The sequence below is a fragment of the Peromyscus californicus genome, unplaced genomic scaffold (genome assembly GCF_007827085.1).
Source record: "Peromyscus californicus insignis strain IS unplaced genomic scaffold, ASM782708v3 Scaffold_14__1_contigs__length_90479793_seg_2, whole genome shotgun sequence".
In the NCBI taxonomy this organism is placed as follows: Eukaryota; Metazoa; Chordata; class Mammalia; order Rodentia; family Cricetidae; genus Peromyscus; species Peromyscus californicus.
The window spans coordinates 14,168,032-14,189,417 of NW_026294436.1; the positions used below are offsets into that span (position 1 = coordinate 14,168,032).

At 46.8% G+C, this 21,386-nt stretch overlaps 1 protein-coding gene across 5 annotated transcripts in view; it reads left to right on the forward strand.

Moving 5' to 3' along the window:
- The window catches only part of Mgat5 (alpha-1,6-mannosylglycoprotein 6-beta-N-acetylglucosaminyltransferase), a 291,422-nt gene that overhangs the window by 141,446 nt on the left and 128,590 nt on the right, over positions 1-21,386 (forward strand). For all 5 annotated transcript variants that reach the window (XM_052736793.1, XM_052736794.1, XM_052736795.1 and 2 more), the window contains 2 exons: positions 12,082-12,158; positions 13,255-13,344. In XM_052736793.1, the coding sequence (XP_052592753.1) occupies positions 12,082-12,158; positions 13,255-13,344 (167 nt within the window). The remainder of the gene's footprint in view (positions 1-12,081; positions 12,159-13,254; positions 13,345-21,386) is intronic.

Below are 21,386 nucleotides of genomic sequence, written 5' to 3' on the forward strand. Positions count from 1 at the left end.
GTTCATTCTTTGGGGTTTTCATCAGAAGGTAATGTTCCGTTGTCTGAGCATAACACAGTCGATTTATCGATTCTCTCAGTGTTGAGCAGGTGAGTTGTCTGCAGTTTGGGGGTCTTATGAATTATCCTGACGTAATTTATACTCAGGAGCCTGTCACGTTTTTCCAAATACTTCAGTAGTTCTTCTGCCTCTTGTTCTTCTTGTGCAGCTTTGGGGTTTGTGGGGGTACCCTTCCATCCTTCCACTGCTCATTCGTTTTTCTTCCTTTCCTCGATTATTCTCCCTAGCAGGAATTACAGATGCTGTTCATCTTCTCTAAGAACTAACCTCGGCTTTTCAACTTTCCTCTCTCTGTATTCGTCGGGATTAACTCAGAAAGCAGAAGTGCTTGGGGAGTGTGTACCGCAAGGGGTTTCTTAGAGGGGTTTGGCTTCCCACAGGTGTGGAAGCTGCTCTAAAGGTGTCTGCAAGGGCTGTTGTCTTTGTGTCTGACGACAGGCTTGACACCCACAGGGCTGGCAGCCAGGAAGGCAAGACAGATTGGAGCTGGAGGAGAGGATCAGTGTGCTGGCAGCTGAAGAGCTGGTTCAGTCGGTAAAATGTTTGTCATGCAAGCTTGAGGACCCGAGTTTAACCCCCAGAGCTCATGTGAAGAAGCTGAGTGGAGACAGGGCTCGCTGGCCTGCTGCAGGTCCTAGGTTCAGTGAGGGATCCTTTCTCAAAAGATAAAATGCACACACCCCCTCCCCCCACCCCCAAAGCCTAGGGAACATTGTAGAAGAAGACAAAAGATGTAAGAGCTGGAGGATGAGGGAGAGGGGTGCCATGAAATGTGGCCACCCAGATATGGCGTGGCACTGGAAACCACGAACACATCAAATGTGGCCACCCAGATATGGCGTGGCACTGGAAACCACGAACACATGAAATGTGGCCACCCAGATATGGCGTGGCACTGGAAACCACGAACACATGAAATGTGGCCACCCAGATATGGCGTGGCAGTGGAAACCACGAACACATCAAATGTGGCCACCCAGATATGGCGTGGCAGTAGAAACCACGAACACATGAAATGTGGCCACCCAGATATGACGTGGCACTGGAAACCACAAACACATCAAATGTGGCCACCCAGATATGGCGTGGCAGTGGAAACCACGAACACATGAAATGTGGCCACCCAGATATGGCGTGGCAGTGGAAACCACGAACACATGAAATGTGGCCACCCAGATATGGCGTGGCACTGGAAACCACGAACACATGAAATGTGGCCACCCAGATATGGCGTGGCAGTAGAAACCACGAACACATGAAATGTGGCCACCCAGATATGGCGTGGCAGTGGAAACCACGAACACATCAAATGTGGCCACCCAGATATGGCGTGGCAGTGGAAACCACGAACACATGAAATGTGGCCACCCAGATATGACGTGGCACTGGAAACCACGAACACATGAAATGTGGCCACCCAGATATGGCGTGGCAGTGGAAATCACGAACACATGGCGGCTGTGGACACTGCACTAGCCCGGGCCCTCCAACTCTCCGTCGTGGGTAGAGGAGGTGCCCATGAAACCGCCCTTCCTGTGGAAATGGTGATGGTTCCAAAGGTTATACCATTTCTTTATTGGTGTAGCCACTGGGGACTAGTTGGGGAAAGGAGTTCAGGGGGAAAGGAAGGAGGCGCAAAGAGAGTAAGAGGAGTCGAATGTGATCACGATGCATGTCTATGGAACTGTCAAAAATAAAGGAAAAAGTTAGTGGAGGGCAGTTGGTGAAGACACCTGGTGTCACCTCTGGCCTCCTCACACAGGCACACACTGTTTGGGGTTTGGATTTGGTTTTTTGTTGGTTTTGAGGTGTGAATGGTCTGCAGAAGTGCAGGAGCTTGGCAGGAGGCTGTGTCTCAACTTGAGTCATTACTAGCTCTGTCACTCAGACACTAAGAAAAAAAAAATCAGTAGCCGGACCCATGGCCTCCAAAGGACTGACCTTCTTGTAGCTGTTCAACTCTGCCGTTGTAGGGCAAATCAGCTGTAGAAATAAGGCTGAATGGTCGGTCCAGCTAGAAACAGAGCTTTCGGTATCAAAGTAGGCGGTTTGCAGATTTAGACTGCAGTGAGGGTTGTTTACCAGCCGCCTGTCATGGTTATCACAGTATGCTTTCTTCATCCTTGGGTGATTGTTTGCGTTGTCAACTTGACATAACCCAGAAGCACCTGAGAAGAGACTCTCAAAGATGGGTGAATCTAGATCAGGTTAGCCCATGGGCATGTCTGGGGGCAGGGTGTTCTATCTTGATTGTTAATAGGTGGCACCCTTCCTAAGTGTATGTGGGGTGTGTCCTGCACTATGTAAGACAGGGGCTAAGGAAGCAGTGAGCAGGCTGTGGGGAGCGGGGCTGGTATTGATTTCTCTCTGTTCTTGACCGAGCATGTGACGTCAGCAGATGCTTGAGCTCTTGCCTCGGCTTCCCTGGAATGATGAACTGTGTGCAACCTGGAATGGGAAGCCAGATAAGGCCCCTGTGGTGTTGCTGTTGGTCAGGGCATGTTATCCCAGTGACAGAAATGAAACTGGAATTAATACAGATAGTACCTGCCCCGATCCATGGTTTTGCTTTGGATTGGGTTCAGTTACCTGGGTTAGCTGTGATCTAGAAATGTTAATGGGAAATTCCAGAAATAATCGGCACCTTTTAAGTTGTGTGAGTAAATGGAAAAATTGCAGAAATAGTGAGTGATTTTTGAGTTCCACGTGGTGTGATGAGCTCTGATGCTATTCTTTCTAGAAGGGAGCCACCGTGTTTCATGGCCATGTATGCTACCTGGCAGCTAGTCAGTTAGCAATCATCTCAGCTCAACGTTGTGTTCAAGTAGCCTTTATTCTACTTAATAATGCCCAACGCTTGAGAGGTAAAACTCTGCAATTCCGGTATGGCTAAGAGATGCTGTGAAGGACTTCCTTTAGTAAAAAAGCTGTAAGCTCTTGACTTAAACAAAGAAAGAACATGTGTGCTACGGTTTTTAAGACCCACATTAAGAACAGATCCTCAGAGGGCTGGAGAGATGACTCGGGGCTGAAGAGCCCTTCAGACTTTTCCAGAGGACCCAGTTTGCTCCCAGTACTTCTGTCAGGCTGCTCACAGACACCTGTGACTCCAGTCAGAAGGACCTGGTAGCTGTTCTGGCCTCCATGGGCACTGCACTCACAGGCTCAGACACCCACACAGATACACACATAATTCAAAACAAAAATATCATCTTTTTCGTGGTGTTTTTTGAGACAGGGTCTCACTATGTAGCCTTGGCTGGCCTGGAGCTTGCTCTGTAAGCCTGACTGGCCTCAAACGTAGAGAGATCCTCTTTGCTCGGCCTCCCCTGTGCTGGGATTAAAGGCATGCATCACCACACCTGGCTAAATCTTTTTTAAAAAGAATAAATCCTCTATAATGTCTTCTATATATGCTAATAAATTTGGCTAGAGTATATTGTCATAATTGAACTTTATCGTTCGTTATTGCTAATCTTGCTGTACCTAATTTATAAATGACACATTATTATATGCATGTGGAGAAGGCACAGAATATGTAGACATTGGCTTCATGAAAGCACTGGGGTCCTTGGGAGGTATCCCATGAAGATAAAAGCTATCACAAGGTCATGTGTAATTCATGTTGATCAACCATACTTTGTAGTATTGTTCTTACATATATCTAGAAATCTCTTAAACCTCACTGTACCCTAATATGATTTTTGTATTAAGTAGGACCCTGATAAAAGAAGTGAAGAAGAAACTGTGCATGGTAGTGGGTGGGACTTGCCTTTAAGCCTAGCATTTGAGAGGCAGAGACAGGTAGGTAGGTGTTTGTGAGTTCAAAACCAGCCTGGTCTATATAGTGAGACCCAGGACAGCCAGAGTTACAAGAGAGACATTGTCTCAAATAGAAAAAAAAAAAAAAAAAAGCAAAACACACACACATACATACACACACACAAGAAAACCAAACAAACAAAAAAATCTTAATTTTCCACTTGCACATATATTAACATTTTCTCCTGTATGTCAGTGGGCACACATGCATGTGTGTGTCTGTGGAAGGCAGAAGTCAATGTCAGGTGTCTTCCTCTACCATTTCTGGGCTTATTTGTTTGTTTGTTTGTTTGTTTCTTTGTTTGTTTCTTTCTTTCTTTCATTATTTATTTATTTATTTATTTATTTAGTGGCAGGCTCTCTCCTTGGCCTGAATCTCTCCTCTTTGACTAGACTGACAGACTAGCAAACCCAGGGATCCCCCTGTCTCTGCCTTGCCCATGCTGGGGTCATAAGCATATAATGCTACACTCAGCTTTTTGTGTGTACAAGGAAAACAAAACAACAACAACAAAAACCCCACAGGTCCTTGCCCTTGACCGACAGCAGTATGCCCTATGCATTCCTCCAGCCCTATGCTAACATTTCTGCCTTTTTTTCCATTTCCTTGTAGATGCGCGTGATATCGTCTAATTGCATTTCCTCTTCAGCCCCAAGGATTTCTTTTTATTTCTTGCTGTACAGGCCTGCAAGTGGTGCAATTTCTCATTTATTTTTCTGAGAATGCCATTGTTTATTTATTTATCTTTGGCTGGCATTTTTCAAGGTCGTAGGTAGAGCATTCAGAGCTAACAGTAAGTTTCCTCTCAATACTGGCACAACAAATCTGCTTTGTTTTGTTTGGTTCCTGCTTTTCTGATGAGAAGTCAGTGGCTGTTGCTGTCTTTATTGACTTTTATGTAACTCCTCTTGTTTTTCTTTGGTTGCTTTTAATGTTTTTTTCTTTGTCTCTGGCCTTTAGCGGTTTGGTTATAATAGACATAATTGTCTCTGCCTTCTGTGTGAGTCACTGAATTATTAGACCTGAAGTTAACGATTTTTTAAGAAAAATAAATTTGCAAAGTTGTTGACTATTTTTTCTTCAAACACTTTTCTTTTCCGTTTGTTCTAGTTTCCTTTTTATGCTATGGTAAAAATACTCTGACAAAATGCAGCCTAGTGGAGAAAGGGTTTATTTGGCTTACAGTTCTAGGTCTGGTCCATCATTGCAAGGACTTGTAGGTGGCAGGAACTTGGAGCAGCAATTTTCCCCTCAGCCAAGAGCAGAGAGGATTGTAGCATGCTTGCTTACTGTTCAGTTCACTTTCTCTATACAGTCCAGGGTCCATCCCTTGAAACTGCGGCTTACATTCAGGCTGGCCAGGTCTTCCAACCACAATTAACCCAAACAAGAAAAAATTCCTCACCAAAATGCCCACAGACCAACCTGATAGACAATGGGTCATTGAGACTCCAACCTGATAGACAATGGGTCATTGAGACTCCAACCTGATAGACAATGGGTCATTGAGACTCCCTTTCCATGTGCTTCTTTCTTGTATCAGGTTGACAATTAAAGCTAACCATCAGCCCATTGTCTCTCTTGGCATCCATTTATCTGTCTTCTACACATCATTGAGACTCTACTTATATTATTTCCTTCAACCTTTATTGTCCATTTCCACTGGTTTCTAATCCACTGATCTTTTCTTCAGCTATCTCTAGTTTGCTATTACTTTTAGTCTGTGAATTTCCCTTTTCAAACAGTCTATTACATCTCTTAAATTCTTGTGTGTGTGTTTCTTGCAAATATTCATTTCTCTGCTAAGAATTCTTTTAGTCGTTGATTTTTTCTTTTGTCTTTAGTTTTATTGTAGCTGCTTTAAATTTCTTGTCAGTTCTCTGGCATTTTTAAGCTGATTGATTATGTTGGGTTTTTTTTTTTTAACATGTAATTATTTTGTGGAGAAAAGTTCATGTGCCATGGCACAAATGTGGAAGTCAGAGGACATTTTGCTTGGGTCAGTTTTCTCCTTCCTCCTCGTGGGTCCTACTTAGGTCATTAGGGCTGGCATTAAGCGCCTTTACCTGCTGAGCCATGTTGCTGGCCTTTGCTGTTCTTATCTCTTTTTTTTCTCATTATGTAGCCCCGGCTGCCCTGGAACTCGCCTAAGTAGACCAGGCTGACTTAGAATTCACAGAGATCCACTAGCCTCTGCCTCTGCCTTCTGAATACTAAATGAGATTAAAGGTGGACCCAGCCTTGACTGCTTTTCTTAGTTGATTCACATTTTTCAATGAAGGCTTGTGATGAGCAAATTTATACTTAATATAGCTTAAGGACATTGCCAACCTTTTCCCATGGTTGCTAATTCTATATTATTTTCTTTTCTTCCTCAATTATAAGAAATACAAATACACACATGCATAGAGTAAATCTTCCTACCTTTTTACCTAGCACAAGTCAAGCCCTGGACATCTTTGACAGTTTGATAAGAAGAGTCAGAAGTGTATGAACTGTCTTAATTCAGGCCTGCTCTAGAAAAAAAAAAACTGAACAAATGTTATTTGTGGGGTTGAAAAAAAAAATGTACGAGTGCACATTTCAGGGACTGTCACAGTTCCACAAGGACTTCACTTCCTCCAGGAAACTGCCTGTGAGAAAACGGGCTTCTGAAAGGCTCTTGTCCTCTCTTGTTTATTGCAAAAGGAATATAGTCTGAAAAATCACCTGCGGTGCAACCTGAGAATGCCATCCAGTGTTTGCCAGTATCACTTTGGATTCTTAATATTTTCTACCTACTTCGCAGTTTCATATTCTCATCGGAATTGACAGCTGAGAATGTCTCAAAATATGTCAGTTTATGTCTTAGTTTTTAGATATTATGTAGAGAAGCTTTTTTTTTCTGGGAATATATAGTGTAACTTTTTTTAAAAAATGTTTTTGAAGTATAAAGCTAGCGTTCTCCCAATTTATAATAGTGACGGCCTCGCCCATTTATTGTAACTGGATACCCATGTGGGATATTTCATGTTCTTTCCGTTGTTGCTTAAAATACTGTAGAACATTTTGTTGCAGGAAAAAAAATGGTATAAGGAGCTAGGTATATGCTTACAGAAAGTGCCATCTATATAGAGATGAGCGATGCAGATTTATGCGGAAGGACCCTGATTATCCACATCATATTACAGATTCCGTTTTCTCTCCTAGCCCCAGAGCTGTGAGAATTTATACACACAACTTTGTGCTGTGACCCTATTAGATTCATTTACAAATACCCAAGCTTCTCTGGTTGCACAATTCTAAAGTACTATAATCTCAGTGTCCCTTACCTTCCACCCACAGGCACTGGGACATGAAACTAACCAGGGGTAGCAAGATGGGTGCAGAGAAGATGCATTCGGTAGGGTGGAAATAATGCAGCAAGAGAGTAAATGACGGGGTGAGACTTGTGTGCTGTGTTTCACGTTGAGCATCCCAGGGGCGACCGCCATGGTCGCGCTGAGGTTGAATGAGGTCCTGTGTGATTGGCAGGTCTCAGCACCTGGCCCAGGAAGGGTGACTAAGTCCTTAGGAAGGTTTGCAACAATTCTTGAGTGAGGAAAGCGGCTCCCTCCCAAGGGTTTGGTGCATAGGCCACTGCTGTGGTTTGAATGGGAATTGTCTCTCATTCTTTTCAGTAGTTAATCATGTGGTTCACCAGCTGGTGGCGCTGTTTGGGAAGGTTGCCATACCTTTAGAAGTGTAGAGACTTGCTGGCAGAAGTATGTCTTTAGGGTTGTTAGGGGAGGGGCCTTGAGGGTTGACCCCCACTGGTGCCACTTCCTGTTTTCTGGACACAGTGTGACCAGCCAGCCTCACTCCTGCCATCATTCCTTCCTCACCAGGCTGGGCCCCATGGCTTGTAACTGTTAAGCTGGAATGAACTCACTGTGTAGCCAAGGATAACTCTGAATTTCTGATCCTTTTGCCTTCCTCTCCCTCGCACTGGGCCTACCCATGTGTAATCACGCCTGCTTTATGTGGTGCCAGGGATGGGGCCCAGGGCTTTGGGCATGCCAGGCAATCACTCTGCCAGCTGAGCTACCAGGATGAGATGAATTTCGACTCCTGGACAGTTTACGTTAGATATAAAGTGCTGTTCAAGTGCAAAGATCTTAGGTGGCAGTTCTCTTTTAGAGCACAGCGTGTTCTTATCCTTAACGTGTGTTTTTATCTTTAACATCCCAAGTGAAATGATCGGATTTTGTTTACTACTCAGTGAACGGTGGATGCTTCTCCAACCTGCACAAGTATATGCAACTTTCCCGTTGCCTGCAGTGGTGGTTGATACCTTGGGTTCTGAGCCTGGAGTTCATGACCCTTTGGCTAGCTGTGCCAGCCCAGCTGCCCAAGCATAGTTCTTCCCTGGAGTCCTAGGATTTCTTTAATTAGCTTCCCTCTCCACCTTCTTAGACCTAGAGGGATGGCTGACTGCCTTCACTCGTTAGGGCTGGCCTTATTCTAGTAAAGCACTCTGATTTTGGAACACACATCAGGCTGTCTTCCATGTCCCTGGCCTGTCCCTCTTCTGCAGCGTCCCTTACCTGATTTCACTGCTTACTAATACTTAGAAGCATAATTAGGCCGATAATCCTGCAAGTAACTAAGAACAGAGTGTGTCACGAAAGGAAGTATAAATAGCGTGTGGTGGTTTAGCTAAATCATTTCTGGAAATTTGGTTTGTTTATGTAAGTATGTGCCCTGGTGTGTGCCATGTGTATGTGTGTTCACATGTAGGTCAGCCTACACGTGTGTGTGGATGCACATGTGTGCGTGCTTGCGGAAGCAAGAGGTTGGTGCCGCATGTCTCTGTTGCTTGCTCTCCATCTTGCCGTTTGAGGCAGAGTCTCTCACTTGTTGAACACACCAGTTTGGCTACTCTGGCTGGCCAGCATGCTCTGGGGATCCCCCGTCTCGGCCTTCACAACACTGGCATTTGAGACAGACCATCACACCTGCCTGGCATTTACATGGTGCTGGGGATTTGAACTCCGGTCCTCACTCTCGCGTAGCAATTGCTTTCCATGCTAGCCGTCTCTCCAGCCCCCTGTTTGGCAATGTGTTTTCATGTAATTTTCTGTTTGTTTCTGTGGTATTTCCACACAGGCAATGCTGCAGCATCAGGCTCTTACTTAACAAGTCCAGGAGAGTGGTGAAGGTGCCTTTCCAAGCAGAATAATACTTTGTCAATTTATTCCTCCACACTCACTGCTCACATTCCCATACAGAACAGGAATGAAGTGATTACAGTGGTGTGCCTGTGAATACCTAGACACAGCTGAGTGGAAATAATCTTGACCTAAAAGGAAAATCTGGGCTGGAGAGATGGCTCAGTAAGCAAAACACTTACCACACAATCACGAGGACCTGAGTTCACTCCCCAAAGCCCATGTTAAGCTGGGCACGGTAATGCACGTCTGTAATGGCTGCTGCATTCCTACAGCAAGATTTGGGGTGGAGACAGAAGAACCCCCTGGAGCTCGGGGACCAGCTAGTCTGGCAATACGCCGCCGCCGCCGCAAATAAGAGATTCTGTCTCAGACAAGATGAAAGGTGAATACTGACACCTGAGGTTGCCATCTGACCTCCACACACCATGCTTAGCATGTACACGTTCACACCGACACACAGAGTCACACTCAAAAACATGCACACACCCGAAAGAGAAAAGCCGTAGAGTGGAGATTCGTGGCACCTGGCACAGAGAAGTGGCTTAATGGATGTGGGTTTTGTGTCCTCACGGAACTGGGCATCATCTTTTTTATCTCTCCAGCCTCCAGTTTTATGGATCGGGAAAAGTAGAGGGTCAGCAAATACGTTTTTGAGAAGTCTCCTAAAAAAAAAAAAAAAAATGCAATGCTGACGATGTTTCTAGCTCTTTAAGCTAAAATCTATAAAAAAAAAAAATGAAATACAAAACATGCTTTTCAAAGTGCCATAAAGGTTGATGGCATGTTATTTGCCACACAACCCCCCAAAAAAGAATGCAACTGGAGAGAATCATGTTAGGAGAATTGAGCTGGTCTCACAAATATACCATGCTTTCTCTGTTTGTGGTTCTATATCTCGTACAGATACAGAAGCTCGTACATGTATGTGTAGACATACGAGATATGAAAGAGATAGAACTCTCCATGACAAAGGGGGAAACAGGAGGAGTAGGCAGGAAAAATGGGGGGGGGGGCGTGATGTAGCATGGGGAGTGTATGCATGAACAAGAGCTTAAATAAACTATAAAAATAAAATTATTTCTAAATAAAATCTCTAATTTTGGGGCATTTGGTATTTCGGATATTCTGTCAGGAATGGTCAGCCTAACGCCAAGTCTGTGCACATGTGAAGTCTGAAGCAGAGGGTCCCGAGCATTTCAGACAGGGGGACACTCAACCCGTGTGTCCTCTGTGAGCCTGCAAGTCGATCCTGTGGGGCCTTCGCTTCTCCAGTCCACTGGGGAGTTGGGAGCTCCCTGTGACCTTAAGGTCTTCTGCCTGGAATATGCGGTGTACTGATTGGCGCTTTTCGACGTCACACAAACCTCAGTGCATCTGAGAAGAGAGAATTGAGAAAAGCCTCCGTAAGACTGGCTTGTTGGAAAGCCTATGGGGTATTGTCTTAACCGGTAATAGATGTGGGCAGTGCCACCCCTGGGAAGGTGGTCCTGGGTTGTATAAGAAGGAAGGCGGAGCAAATCATGAGGGGCAAGCCAGTAAGTGGTGCTGGCTCGTGGTTCTGTTCCAGCTTCTTCCTCCAGATTCCTGCCCTGCTTGAGTTCCTGCCTTGGCTTCCCTCAGTCGATGGGCTGTGAGCCAAATAAACCCCTTTGTCTCCAAGCTGCCTTTGAGCATGGTGTTTTATCACAGCAGTGGAAAAGTAACTGAAACATCTCTCCAGGACCTAGCTGTAGAAAGTCACTTTTCTTATGGTGTGAAGAAGGCCCAGACAAAGACTTGCCAGACTGAGAATGAGCTGCATGACGTCATTGCTAAGGGGAGATGGTTTTTCCCTGTGGCTGATTCCCCCTGATTCATTACTATTGGTTCTGTTCTTAGAGCCAAGCTGTGATGAAGGTGTTGGTAAGAGCTGCCTCTCCAGGCCGATTGTAGAGATTCCTGGCTTCTGACTGATGCCAAGCACTGGGATAGTGATGGAGCTCATGTGGGCGCACTCTATAGGGGCCATCTGATAAGGTGGCTGGTGTGTTTCTATCAGGTCTACAAGGAGAAACACTACCTTGTTGTACACACAAAACAGTTGTTGGAGACCCTTTATCTTTTGAGAGGAGGTATGTGTGAGGTGCCAGGGGTAGGGTATCGCCTTCCCTCCTGAAGATGCTTATCCTTGCTCTTGGCAACAAAACTAGATGGGGAGATTTGGCTTTGTTGCCAGTGGGAGGACAGATGGCCATAGCGCCTAAGTTTGGGAGAGTTTTATAAACCCATTTTTGTCTGTTCTTCCCACCACCCTTTTAAAACAGTGATGGGAAGGTAACCAGGTACCTTTAACCTATAGGATGCCGTTCAGTACTAAATAAAAAGTCAAGGTCATTGGATTCTTACAAGGAACCTTTGCAGAGTCTGGAGAGAGAGTCACAAAGTACTTAGAATGATGTGTTTAATTCCCACTATGTTAGGAAGCCACATACGATGGCACGTGCTTATAATCCCAGCACAAGGGAGATAGAGGCAGGAAGAACCCTGGGACTTACTGGCTGGCCAGCTAGCCTAGCCTATGTGGTGAGTTCCAGATCAGTAAGAGACCATATCTCAAAACAATAAAACAAAAACTGCAGCATGTTCCTGAGGGATGCCACCTGAGATTGTCTGCTGGCCTCGCCAGCATGCACATGTGTGCCCCCATACACATGACCACAGGCAGACACGGGGGCTGAGGCGAGAGGAAGAGAATGAATCTCATGGATGCTGACATACCTTTCTTTTTTAAGACTTAAGATCCCAGGGAACCTCCTTGTTGATGGCATGCCCCTGTCTCCCAGCAACAGCATCCTGCTGTGGCAGCGCAGTCCTGTCTGGAGCTGGAGGGGCTGATCCGTGGATCAGAGCCTCGCCTCCATGAACCGGACCTCTCTATTTCAGTTTCTCTTCCAGCCTATGCAGATTGTGATGTTGGGCATCTGTGTTATGGATCTCATGGTTTCCTTTGTTTCTGGTTCTTTACAGATATCATTAATGGAGTTCAAGAGAAATGTGTATTGCCTCCTATGGATGGCTACCCCCACTGCGAGGGGAAAATCAAGGTAAGGCAGCCGCTATGCCTGTTCATGCCGTCGCCCTCCATCTTTTCCCCTTTCCAAAGCTACAAGTGGACCAGTGAGCCTTGAAGCAAATCCGTTCCGGGTGTTTCCATACTGCTAGTGGATGGCTCCTTCTCTGCTGGGTGAGCAGAGGCTCTCCCTCATCAGACTGAGAACCTGGGCCACTTCTGGCTTCCACTCTGTCTTTCCTAGCCCTTAGATCCTTAGACTCCTTCCCTCTCCCTGCTCCCCAGAGTCCTGTTCCATGTCCACATTGTGGTGTAAATGTGATACTTGCATATGCAAATGAGTGCCCTGACAGCCCTGGCCATTCTGAGATTAAACCCAAGATCTCCAGGATGCCAGAATGCGAGGAAGTGCTCCATAGGGAGCAGCAGCCTGGCCTGTGATCTGTACAGGTGAACATGTATGTACATGTATGTATGGAGGCCAGAGGACAACTTTGTGTCATTTCTTGGTCACCTTTCCCTTGAGACAGGGTCTCTTACTGGCTGAGAGCTCACTCACACACTAGGCTGGCCTGGCTATTCCCAGAGTTACTGTTACCAGTGCACACCTGGACTCCTGACCTTTTTGTTGTTGTTTTGTCTTACATTATTTTGGAAAAAGAAAATCATATTTGTTTGGCCTGCTCCAGGAAACCACTCCCGGCCAGTGGTGCTCAGATAAAGGTTGTCATTTCGAGTACTCATGAAGGATGGTGAGAACATTCTAGGAACATTCCCCGGTGTCCTCTGGGGACAGCTGTGAGAGCTCACAGACACTTCTGTGGTACTTGGCCTGTGTTCTGCACTGCAGGCCCTTTGCCGTGGCCGTGGCACCTCCCGAGGGTGTCATGGAAGGCCCCTGTGGTCTTGCTCACACCCTCCTGCCCTTCGCCTCCACTGCTCCCTGTTCACACAGAGCTCCTCCACTTGGGCAAGCATCTGGTCACCAGGTCCTCAGCTTAGGGACTTTTGGCTTTGCTCTACCCGTGGGCCGCCACTCCAGCCACACAGCTGCTCTCCCCTCTGCCCCCACTGCCCCCTCACCCCCTCCTCCACAGCCTCCTCAGCCATGTCCTCTCCTCTCCTTTCAGTGGATGAAAGACATGTGGCGCTCGGATCCCTGCTACGCAGACTATGGAGTGGACGGGACCCCCTGCTCCTTTTTTATTTACCTCAGTGAGGTGAGTCTTTCCGAGGACACGCACATCTGTCCCGAGGCTCCTTTGGACCTGAGCCTGGAGGTGGGAGAGCTGGAAAAGACAAGAAGGCCCAGTGATTGCCTTCATCATCCTGCCCACACCCTCTTGAACCTCTTTTTTCCCTTAAAGGAAGAACAGCCTGGATTAGCTGGTGGTTGTGTTTGCTTCAACTTTCCTATTTCAGTAAAATGCACAGAATGTAAGAATATCAATCTTCATCACTTCTTTGTTTATTTTGTTCTCCTTTGTCCTTTTTTTTAAAAAAAAACATTTGTTTAGTTTGTCTGCACTCACACATGTGTGCCATGGCACACAGGTAGAGGACAAAGGACAGCTTATAGGGTTCTCTCCTTCCCCATTTGGGTCCCAAGGATGGGGACTCAGGTCGTCAGGCTTGGTGGCAGACACCTTTACCCCACGCTATCTTGCCAGCCTGGCCTTTGAGCACAAATCATTCGATATCTTCAGACCCATCAGACAGTGGGCCCTGACTGAGAAAGCAGACCCACCGGCTGGGTGCGTGGCCACAGAGCACTCCGCTTTGGGAGGAAGACTCTAGGTGCACGAGGCTGAAGGCACATCACGAGACTCGTTCCTAAGTCTTTAAGAGTCGAAACTATCCTCCTCCTCTTCTTGCTTTTCTTTTGTTTGTTTGTTTTGGTATTTTGAAGCAGTATCTCCTATGGCCCAGGCTGTCACCCTGAACTTCTGATCCCCTCCCTTTACCTTCTCAGTACGCACATTTATGCCAGCACACCCTGTTTATGCGGTGCTGGGGGTCGAACCCAGGGCCTTGTGCGTGCTAGGTTAGCACGCTACTGAGTGAAACCCTCAGCTCTCTTCACCGTGTTTGATGCGCTGTCAAGTACTGGGAGTGCGGCTGCGTTACCGTGTAGCTAGCCCTTGTTCTTCCTCGTCTACAGAAGTCTTTCAGTTCTGCACCGCTAGAGCTCTGTACCTACTGCACTGACTCCCCATCCTCCTGCCTTGGGAGCTAGCCGCCACCATCCCACTCACTCTTTGTCTCTCTGAATTTGAGTGTTCTAGGCACTTCAGGAAAGTAGAGTTGTGCAGCGTGTCCTTTTGTGTCTGGCTTATTTCGCTTAGGACGTTTCTTTCAGGCTCCTTATTTTTGGAACATGTTCAAATTTCTTTCCTTTTTAGAAACTGGCTAGTATTCCATGTTTTGCTTAGCTGTGCATCTATCAGTGAGGTCTTGGGTTCCTTCTGCCTTTTGGCCATTGTGAATAATAGTGCTATTCTTACTGCTTGTCTAGCGTTGGCAAGGAGGGGCCTCGTGTGTCTTCCACGTTTCAGGGATTTCCTGGGATGTCTGAGCTCTTTCCTTCCTGAGTCCTAGGGAGTCCCTTCCGGGATGGAATGTTTCAGTTCAGAGGAAAGTGTTGTACAAAGTTGCTCCTATGGTAATCCTCTTCTTATTGTCTCTGAGGAACAGCCCCGCAGTTTTAAATAATGGCTGTACCAGTTTCCTTTCTAACCACCCGTGCACACAGCACCAGCTTTCCCAAGTCCTCACTAAGATGTGCTACCATCCGGTTTGGGGATAGTAGCCATCTTAATGGGCCTGAAGTCAGGACGCCTTGTTTTCCTTTGCATTTCTTTAATAATGAGCAGAACTAGGCTGCTGCCCCTTGGCTGTGGGCTACTATGTTCTACCGGGGAAGTTACCTCCTTTTATCATCTTTTCCCTTTTCTGTCTGATTGTCATTTTCATTTACACACATACATTTACAATGCAAGTCTTTTAAAGGTTGCGTCGCAGTTAGCAGACCCCGTGGGTCACTGGCTCAGGTGACTTCTGGTTCTCCTTTGGGAAGCGTGATTGTCTAGAGTTTCATCCTTCAACTGAGCATAGTGGCCCCCACACCTAGAATACTAACACCTGGGAAGGTGGAGGGAGGAATGTCAGATGTTCAAGGTTATCCTCAGCGACATGGTGAGTTGGAGGAAAGGTTGGGCTGTGAGACCTGCCTCAGAAGAAAAAAAGAACGATTAAGATTATCCTCGGCGAGCTGCAGGGGAAGAACCCCGGAGGGAGTTAGAAGTTAGCTGTGCCTTCTCTGGAGCAGGCAGCCTTAGGTAGGTGCTGGCCAGCCTTGGGCTAGGTCTCTTCTCCAGTTCTTTCATGATTCTGCCCCATTGTAGCAGCCCCTTAACGATGCTCTGAAGAACACTTTCATTTTTGAGGCTGAATGAAAAGTTCTTGCTATAGATTTCCCTGTGCAGCCAGTGCATCTCTCTTTCCTGGACCGTAAAGTGACTAGGATCTCTTGTTTTGACGACCAAGCCCAAGTCACCAATATTCTAGGGCACATGGCTCCTCTCCTACGCCCGTGTTTCCTCTCTGTCGCAGCTATCATCGACTATGAAGTTGACACAGCCTGCAGTCACTTAGGAGATGAACCTGTGTCTGTGAGGGAGTTTCTAGGCTGGGTGGATTCAGATGGGCCGGTGGTACCCTCTTGAGGTATGGATGGTACCCTCTTGAGGTGTGGATGGTACCCTCTTGAGGTGTGGATGGTACCCTCCCGTGGGCTGGGTCCCAGACTAAGTACCAGCCTTCATCTTTTCACCTTGCTCCGTCTTGACTTGATGCCTCTTGACGCATGCCTCTGCCATGATGGACGGGCCCCCTCAAACTCAGAACCCAAATACACTCTTCCTTCCATAAGTTGCTTGGGTAAGCTGTTTTGTTACAAAGAAAGGTATCTCACACACTCAACCTTCACTCTATCCAAGTCGTAGCCCTCCCTCCCTCCCTCCCTCAGCACTGGGCTTTGATCCCAAGGCCACAGAGATGCTAGGCATGTAGACCTACCACTGAGGCACGCCACAGACATCTTCAACAACAGAACTAAGTTGTTCCCCAGAAATCAGGGGAACCCCAGCACTGACGACAGCAAAATGCCTTCTAGAAATTAGAAGCACAGTCTAGCCTGGATGTTCCTCCCGAGTTGCTGACTTACGGATTTTGCAGCATTTGTTTGAGCCTGTTCCTGATTCCTGATTTTGCAGAGCCCTCTAATTTCCTCCTGCAAGGGGAGGAAGGCTGTGGGTGACCTTCACCCTAGTGAGAACTCAATTAGAAGTTCCTCTCCTGCCTCGAGGGAAAGACTGTTCGTCCAGTTTCATTTCAAAAAGTTTCCTCTGCAAATCCCTTCCCTGGCATGGAAGAATCCAGAGTCTAGCCATGGGCCGTGATTGACAAGCGAGGCTCATTTCGGGTTTGCAGGCTGGGGAGGGCTGAGGACATGAAAGGTGTCAGATTCTGCTTGGGTTTCCCAGCCTCTTCTCCAGCTCCTGGGCCAAAGCTGGGAAGATGTGGAGACGTCGTGCAGTGAGCTAAAAACACAGGAATGAATGGTTTGTGACAAGTTCCTTTCCTTTGGAACTACTACCCTCACGGCACTCCCAGTGGAGGAAGATAAATGCCTAAGACAGAGGGAAGCAGCGGTCTAGGGAGGAGACTCCAAGGGATGTGCCGGCACACTGGTCTGTATAGAGACCTTGGTCTCATAGGCCTGTGCTTATTCTCTTCCTGAGGTGTATGCAGGCTTCAGTAGCCTGAGGCATAGATCAGTTTCTTTCTCCCTTTCTGTTTTTGTTTTTGGTTTTTCCTGAGACAGGGTTTCTCTGTGTAGCTTTGCGCCTTTCCTGGATCTCGCTCTGTAGACCAGGCTGGCCTCGAACTCACAGAGATCCGCCTGGCTCTGCCTCCCGAGTGCTGGGATTAAAGGCGTGCGCCACCACCGCCCGGCTTCTTTCTCCCTTTCTAGCCGATTCAGTTCACTGAGAGCTTACCGACCTCTGTTGTAGGGATTGGGGTGTCAGCAACGACGTTCTCTTCCACTGTGCCAGGCTTTCTTTGTCTTAACAGTTGAATGGGAAAAAGAAGAAAAGAGAGAGATTCAGACAGGAGAGGAAGAAAGGATGGGCATAATTAGCCACAAAGCAGGAGACAGCTCCTCTTCAGGGACAGCCGGGAGCCTTGCAGTGGGTAGTTAACACGGATGGTCAGTCAGCCCAGCAGGGCTCTAGGATCACTAGGAGGGGGGCCTCTGGACGGGTCTGTAAGGAGGATTGTTGAATGGCCTAAGGAGGGAAGATCTAACTTAAATGTGGTCCTGTGGGGAGGAAACGGAAGAAAGCGAGCGGAGCAGCATCATTCATCTCTCTCTGCTTCCTGGCTGCCACCATGCGTTCCCCACCACAGTGGACTGAGTCCTCAAACTCTGGGCCGGAATCAACCCTTCCTTCACGTTGCGTTTCTCAGGATTTTTATTACAGCAGTAAGCAAAGTAAGTAATACGGGCCTCTTTATCACAGTCAGCCTCTAGAAATGACTCTCTCCATAAGGGCCTGTTTTATCGTTCCCCATGCCTAGTGACAGCTACAGGCGTGATGGACACTCCTGTAAGGTCACCACCCAGGCTCGTCAATCAGACTTGCTCTTCGGCCACTTCTTAATCTCTGTGACACAGCCTAAACTTGCTTCCTTGGGTTCTGCCAATTGGACTTTCCTTTGTTATTAAAGACCTCTACCCACCATCAGGATGGTGTGAGGATGCCCAGGTTTACCTCAGAATGTCCTTAGAGAGGCCCTCCCTCGCCTAGCGGGCAGAAGACCCTTAGTAGACACAAGTGACGTATTTATGTTTCGATGTGAGCCTTATTTGAGGACATTCTGGATGGGCTTGCTGCTGTGTTTTAGAGTTAGAATCAAGTCACCAGTCCAATTTGATTATGATAAAGCATCTGGTATGACTTCTGGTCAAAGAAAAACTGAATTCTTCCCTTGATACCTGTTGGTTGGTTGGTTGGTTTTTTTGTTTTATGTCTTCCTTCGTGGCTTTCTACCTTACTTTTTAAATAGGGTGTCACTAAATCTGCAACTCAGCAATTAGGCTAGATTTTTCTAGCCAGTGAGCCCCAGGGACCCTCCTGTTTGTCTCCTCAGCGCTGTGGTTACAGGTGTGTACCACCACTTCCAGTTTTTGTATTAATGTGCTGTGGATTCGAACTCATGCTTATGTGGCAAACACATTACCAACTGAACCATCTCCTTAGCCCCATGTCTTCCTTTTTAACTGACAGGGATTGCATATATGTGTGGTGTGTAACATGGTGTTTAGATAAGCATGTGCATTGTGGAATGTCTAAGGAAAGCTAAGGAATGCACATTACTTTATGTTCTTCGTTGTGTGTGTGTGTGTGTGTGTGTGTGTGTTAAACACACTTGCTCTTGACTGCTGGTCTCCATGCAGGATGCTGGTTTACGTTTGTGTTACGTGCTGGTACACAGAGCCAGTTATGAGAAATTAATTGAGATTTGACTCTTAAAGGCAGTTACTAGCCTTGTAGTAGTATTAAAATCTGGGACAAGGGTCTGGAGAGATGGCTTAGCAGTCCAAAATGCTTGCTGTTCTTGTAGGGGACCTGAGTTTGGTTCCCAGCCAGCACACCATATTAGGCTGTTAACAGCAGCCTTTAACTCTAGATTCAGGGGATCCCATGCCTTCTTCTGTCCTCTGTGGGCACCGAATGTAGAGATCACACACACACACACACACACACACACACACACACACACACACACACACACACACAAAGAAAAGATAACGGGGATAATACATCTCTGTGGGCCTGTTTGTTAGTCTAGGGTTTTTTTTCTTGCTGTCTTATAACTTCCCTATTTTGTTGAACTCTTGAGACCATATCACACACCAGGTTTCTCTTACAGTTGGCAAAATGAGAAAGCCATCTTTGTTTGACTTGCTCTGTAAACTCCATCAGCACATATGTGGGCGACTTCTGCTGCGTTCGTTTCCAGTCTTTATCGAGAAAGAGTTGGGCTTTTTTCTGGGTTTGGCCTCAGAACAGAGACAGATACCGAGAAGCACTAAAGTAAATGTCACTCGGCATGGATGGGAACCTTTAGATTCAGGAAGGACCTCTCTTCCTTCATTTCCCGCCGCCATTGTCTTAGTCTACCCATTTGAATTGAGTTAGGGAAATACACCTTTTATCTAACCAACTTGTTTTTTTAGAGCACCTGATGGTTTAGAGTGTTTACCCATGTGATGTGTTTACACATGTGATGTGTTTACACACTGACCCATCTCCCCGTCTCCACTCTCCTACCTCAGATCCATCCACACCCCCTAAAACAACCCTCCCACCCTTGTGTCCTCTCCTTTTGTTTTACTTAGTAACCCGCTGGGTGTGAATCATTCTGGAATGCCGGATGGCGTGACCTTGGGCGGGTCTTGTCCAGGTCACCATAGCTACAGTAAGTTCAAGAGTACAACAACCTGTGTGTCCTATCCAGAGGACAGTGTTTCACAGCCTCCTCCCCATCCTCCGGCTCTGAGAGAGCTCTGACGTCCCTCCTGGTCTTCCCCGATGTTCCCTGAACCTACTGAGGGAGGGCTTCCTAGAGACGTCCATTTAGGGCTGAGCATTCCATTATCTCAACACGTGGACCAGTTCAGAGTCTGCATTGCTAGGCACCCAAAAGATGCTTCTCTGACCAAGTATGAGAGCAGTGTAAATGCAACTGTTGAGAAGGCAGTTTGACGTGTCCATTCAGCAAGATAACGGTAGTTTCCTCCCTACCTCTGACCTCCTGAGCCATTAACCACTTTGTAATCTACAAATCATTTTCAAATCAATCCCCCAAAGTATAGCCTTCTCTAGGTGCTCCTGTGGCCACTCTTCGCTGCTTGTTATCTGGCTGACACTGCCCTGTCACATGTCACAACAACAATCCAGGACTCCCTTCTTTAGGAATGGGCTTGTGAGAAGCCAGAGCATTCCTGGGGTTGTTAGGGTCAAGCCCAGGCTCTGGTAAGCTAGGCTTAGTCACCTGTCCCCAGTATGCCAGTTAGAGCCAAGCAGTAGAGAAAGCAGAGGAAGACTGTGGAAAGTGGCCATGTTAGAGAAAGAAATGAAGAGGTCCAGTGATACCACCCTAAGTCCACCTTCAGGACATGAGGCTTAGGTTTAAACAGATGGCAAAACGTGTACAGAGCTAAGCAGTCCTGGGCAAGGGGTGGTCCTGCCCATCGTCATTTTCCAGTCTCTCCCGCAAGATGGTCTTACAAGTTGTCGGAACTGTGTGCAGTCCCTTTCCAGGAGAGAAATTCCTCCCCTCTCCACTGCTGGCCCCAGGCATCAGCCTTTCCTTCCAGCTTGAGACTCCTGGGGGAAATTGCAGTTTCTTCGGATCCATTGTCTCTGTATCGGACAGTGGAGCGTCACATAGAAGTTTGTCTTTGCAGGATCTTCTGCCCCCTCCCGGACAGTTGGAAGAGTGAAACATCACTTAAGCTACATGCTGTAGATACCCAGCCACATTTAGACTGCTGGCCGCAGCCAAAGGAGATTAACAGCCATAGTGAGTTAGGCTGTACTGCATGAGTTAGGTCTCCTGGCTTTAGAGTTCTACACATACTGCCCCTTCCAGTCCCTCATTTTGAAGGAATAAGAGCTCAGCTAAGTAGCCAATAGCCACTGGTTCTGTGCTCTCTCTAGGCTGAAACCCACTCATGTTGGGTGTACAACCCTAATTAGCTGATTGCTTATTTTCCAACACTCCATAATTTTGATGCCTACCATCCAAACAGATGGAATCCCACCAGGCTTTCATGAGGTCATAGCTAATGAAAACCAGGTGTCACTCACTCTGTGATAAGACTATGTGAATGATTCAGCTCATCAGGCAGCCTCAGATTTCAACATCAGGCAGGTCACTTTGTAGAGCGGTGTCTTTGAGTTGTGAACTATTCCCGTTACAGAGACAAGACCATATACAGTAATTACTGCAACTGTCCTTGTTTTGAGCGCATTAATTCAATTCAGCTGTCTGCACCTTTTATTGCTAGTGGCTTTTATGAAACTTGGAACAAGTTTCTTCGCCCCCATCAACAGTACATTGATGGATGATGTTCATGTATTTGACACCCACACATCTTTTTCTTCTTATATCCTTGTTCCAAAACCTA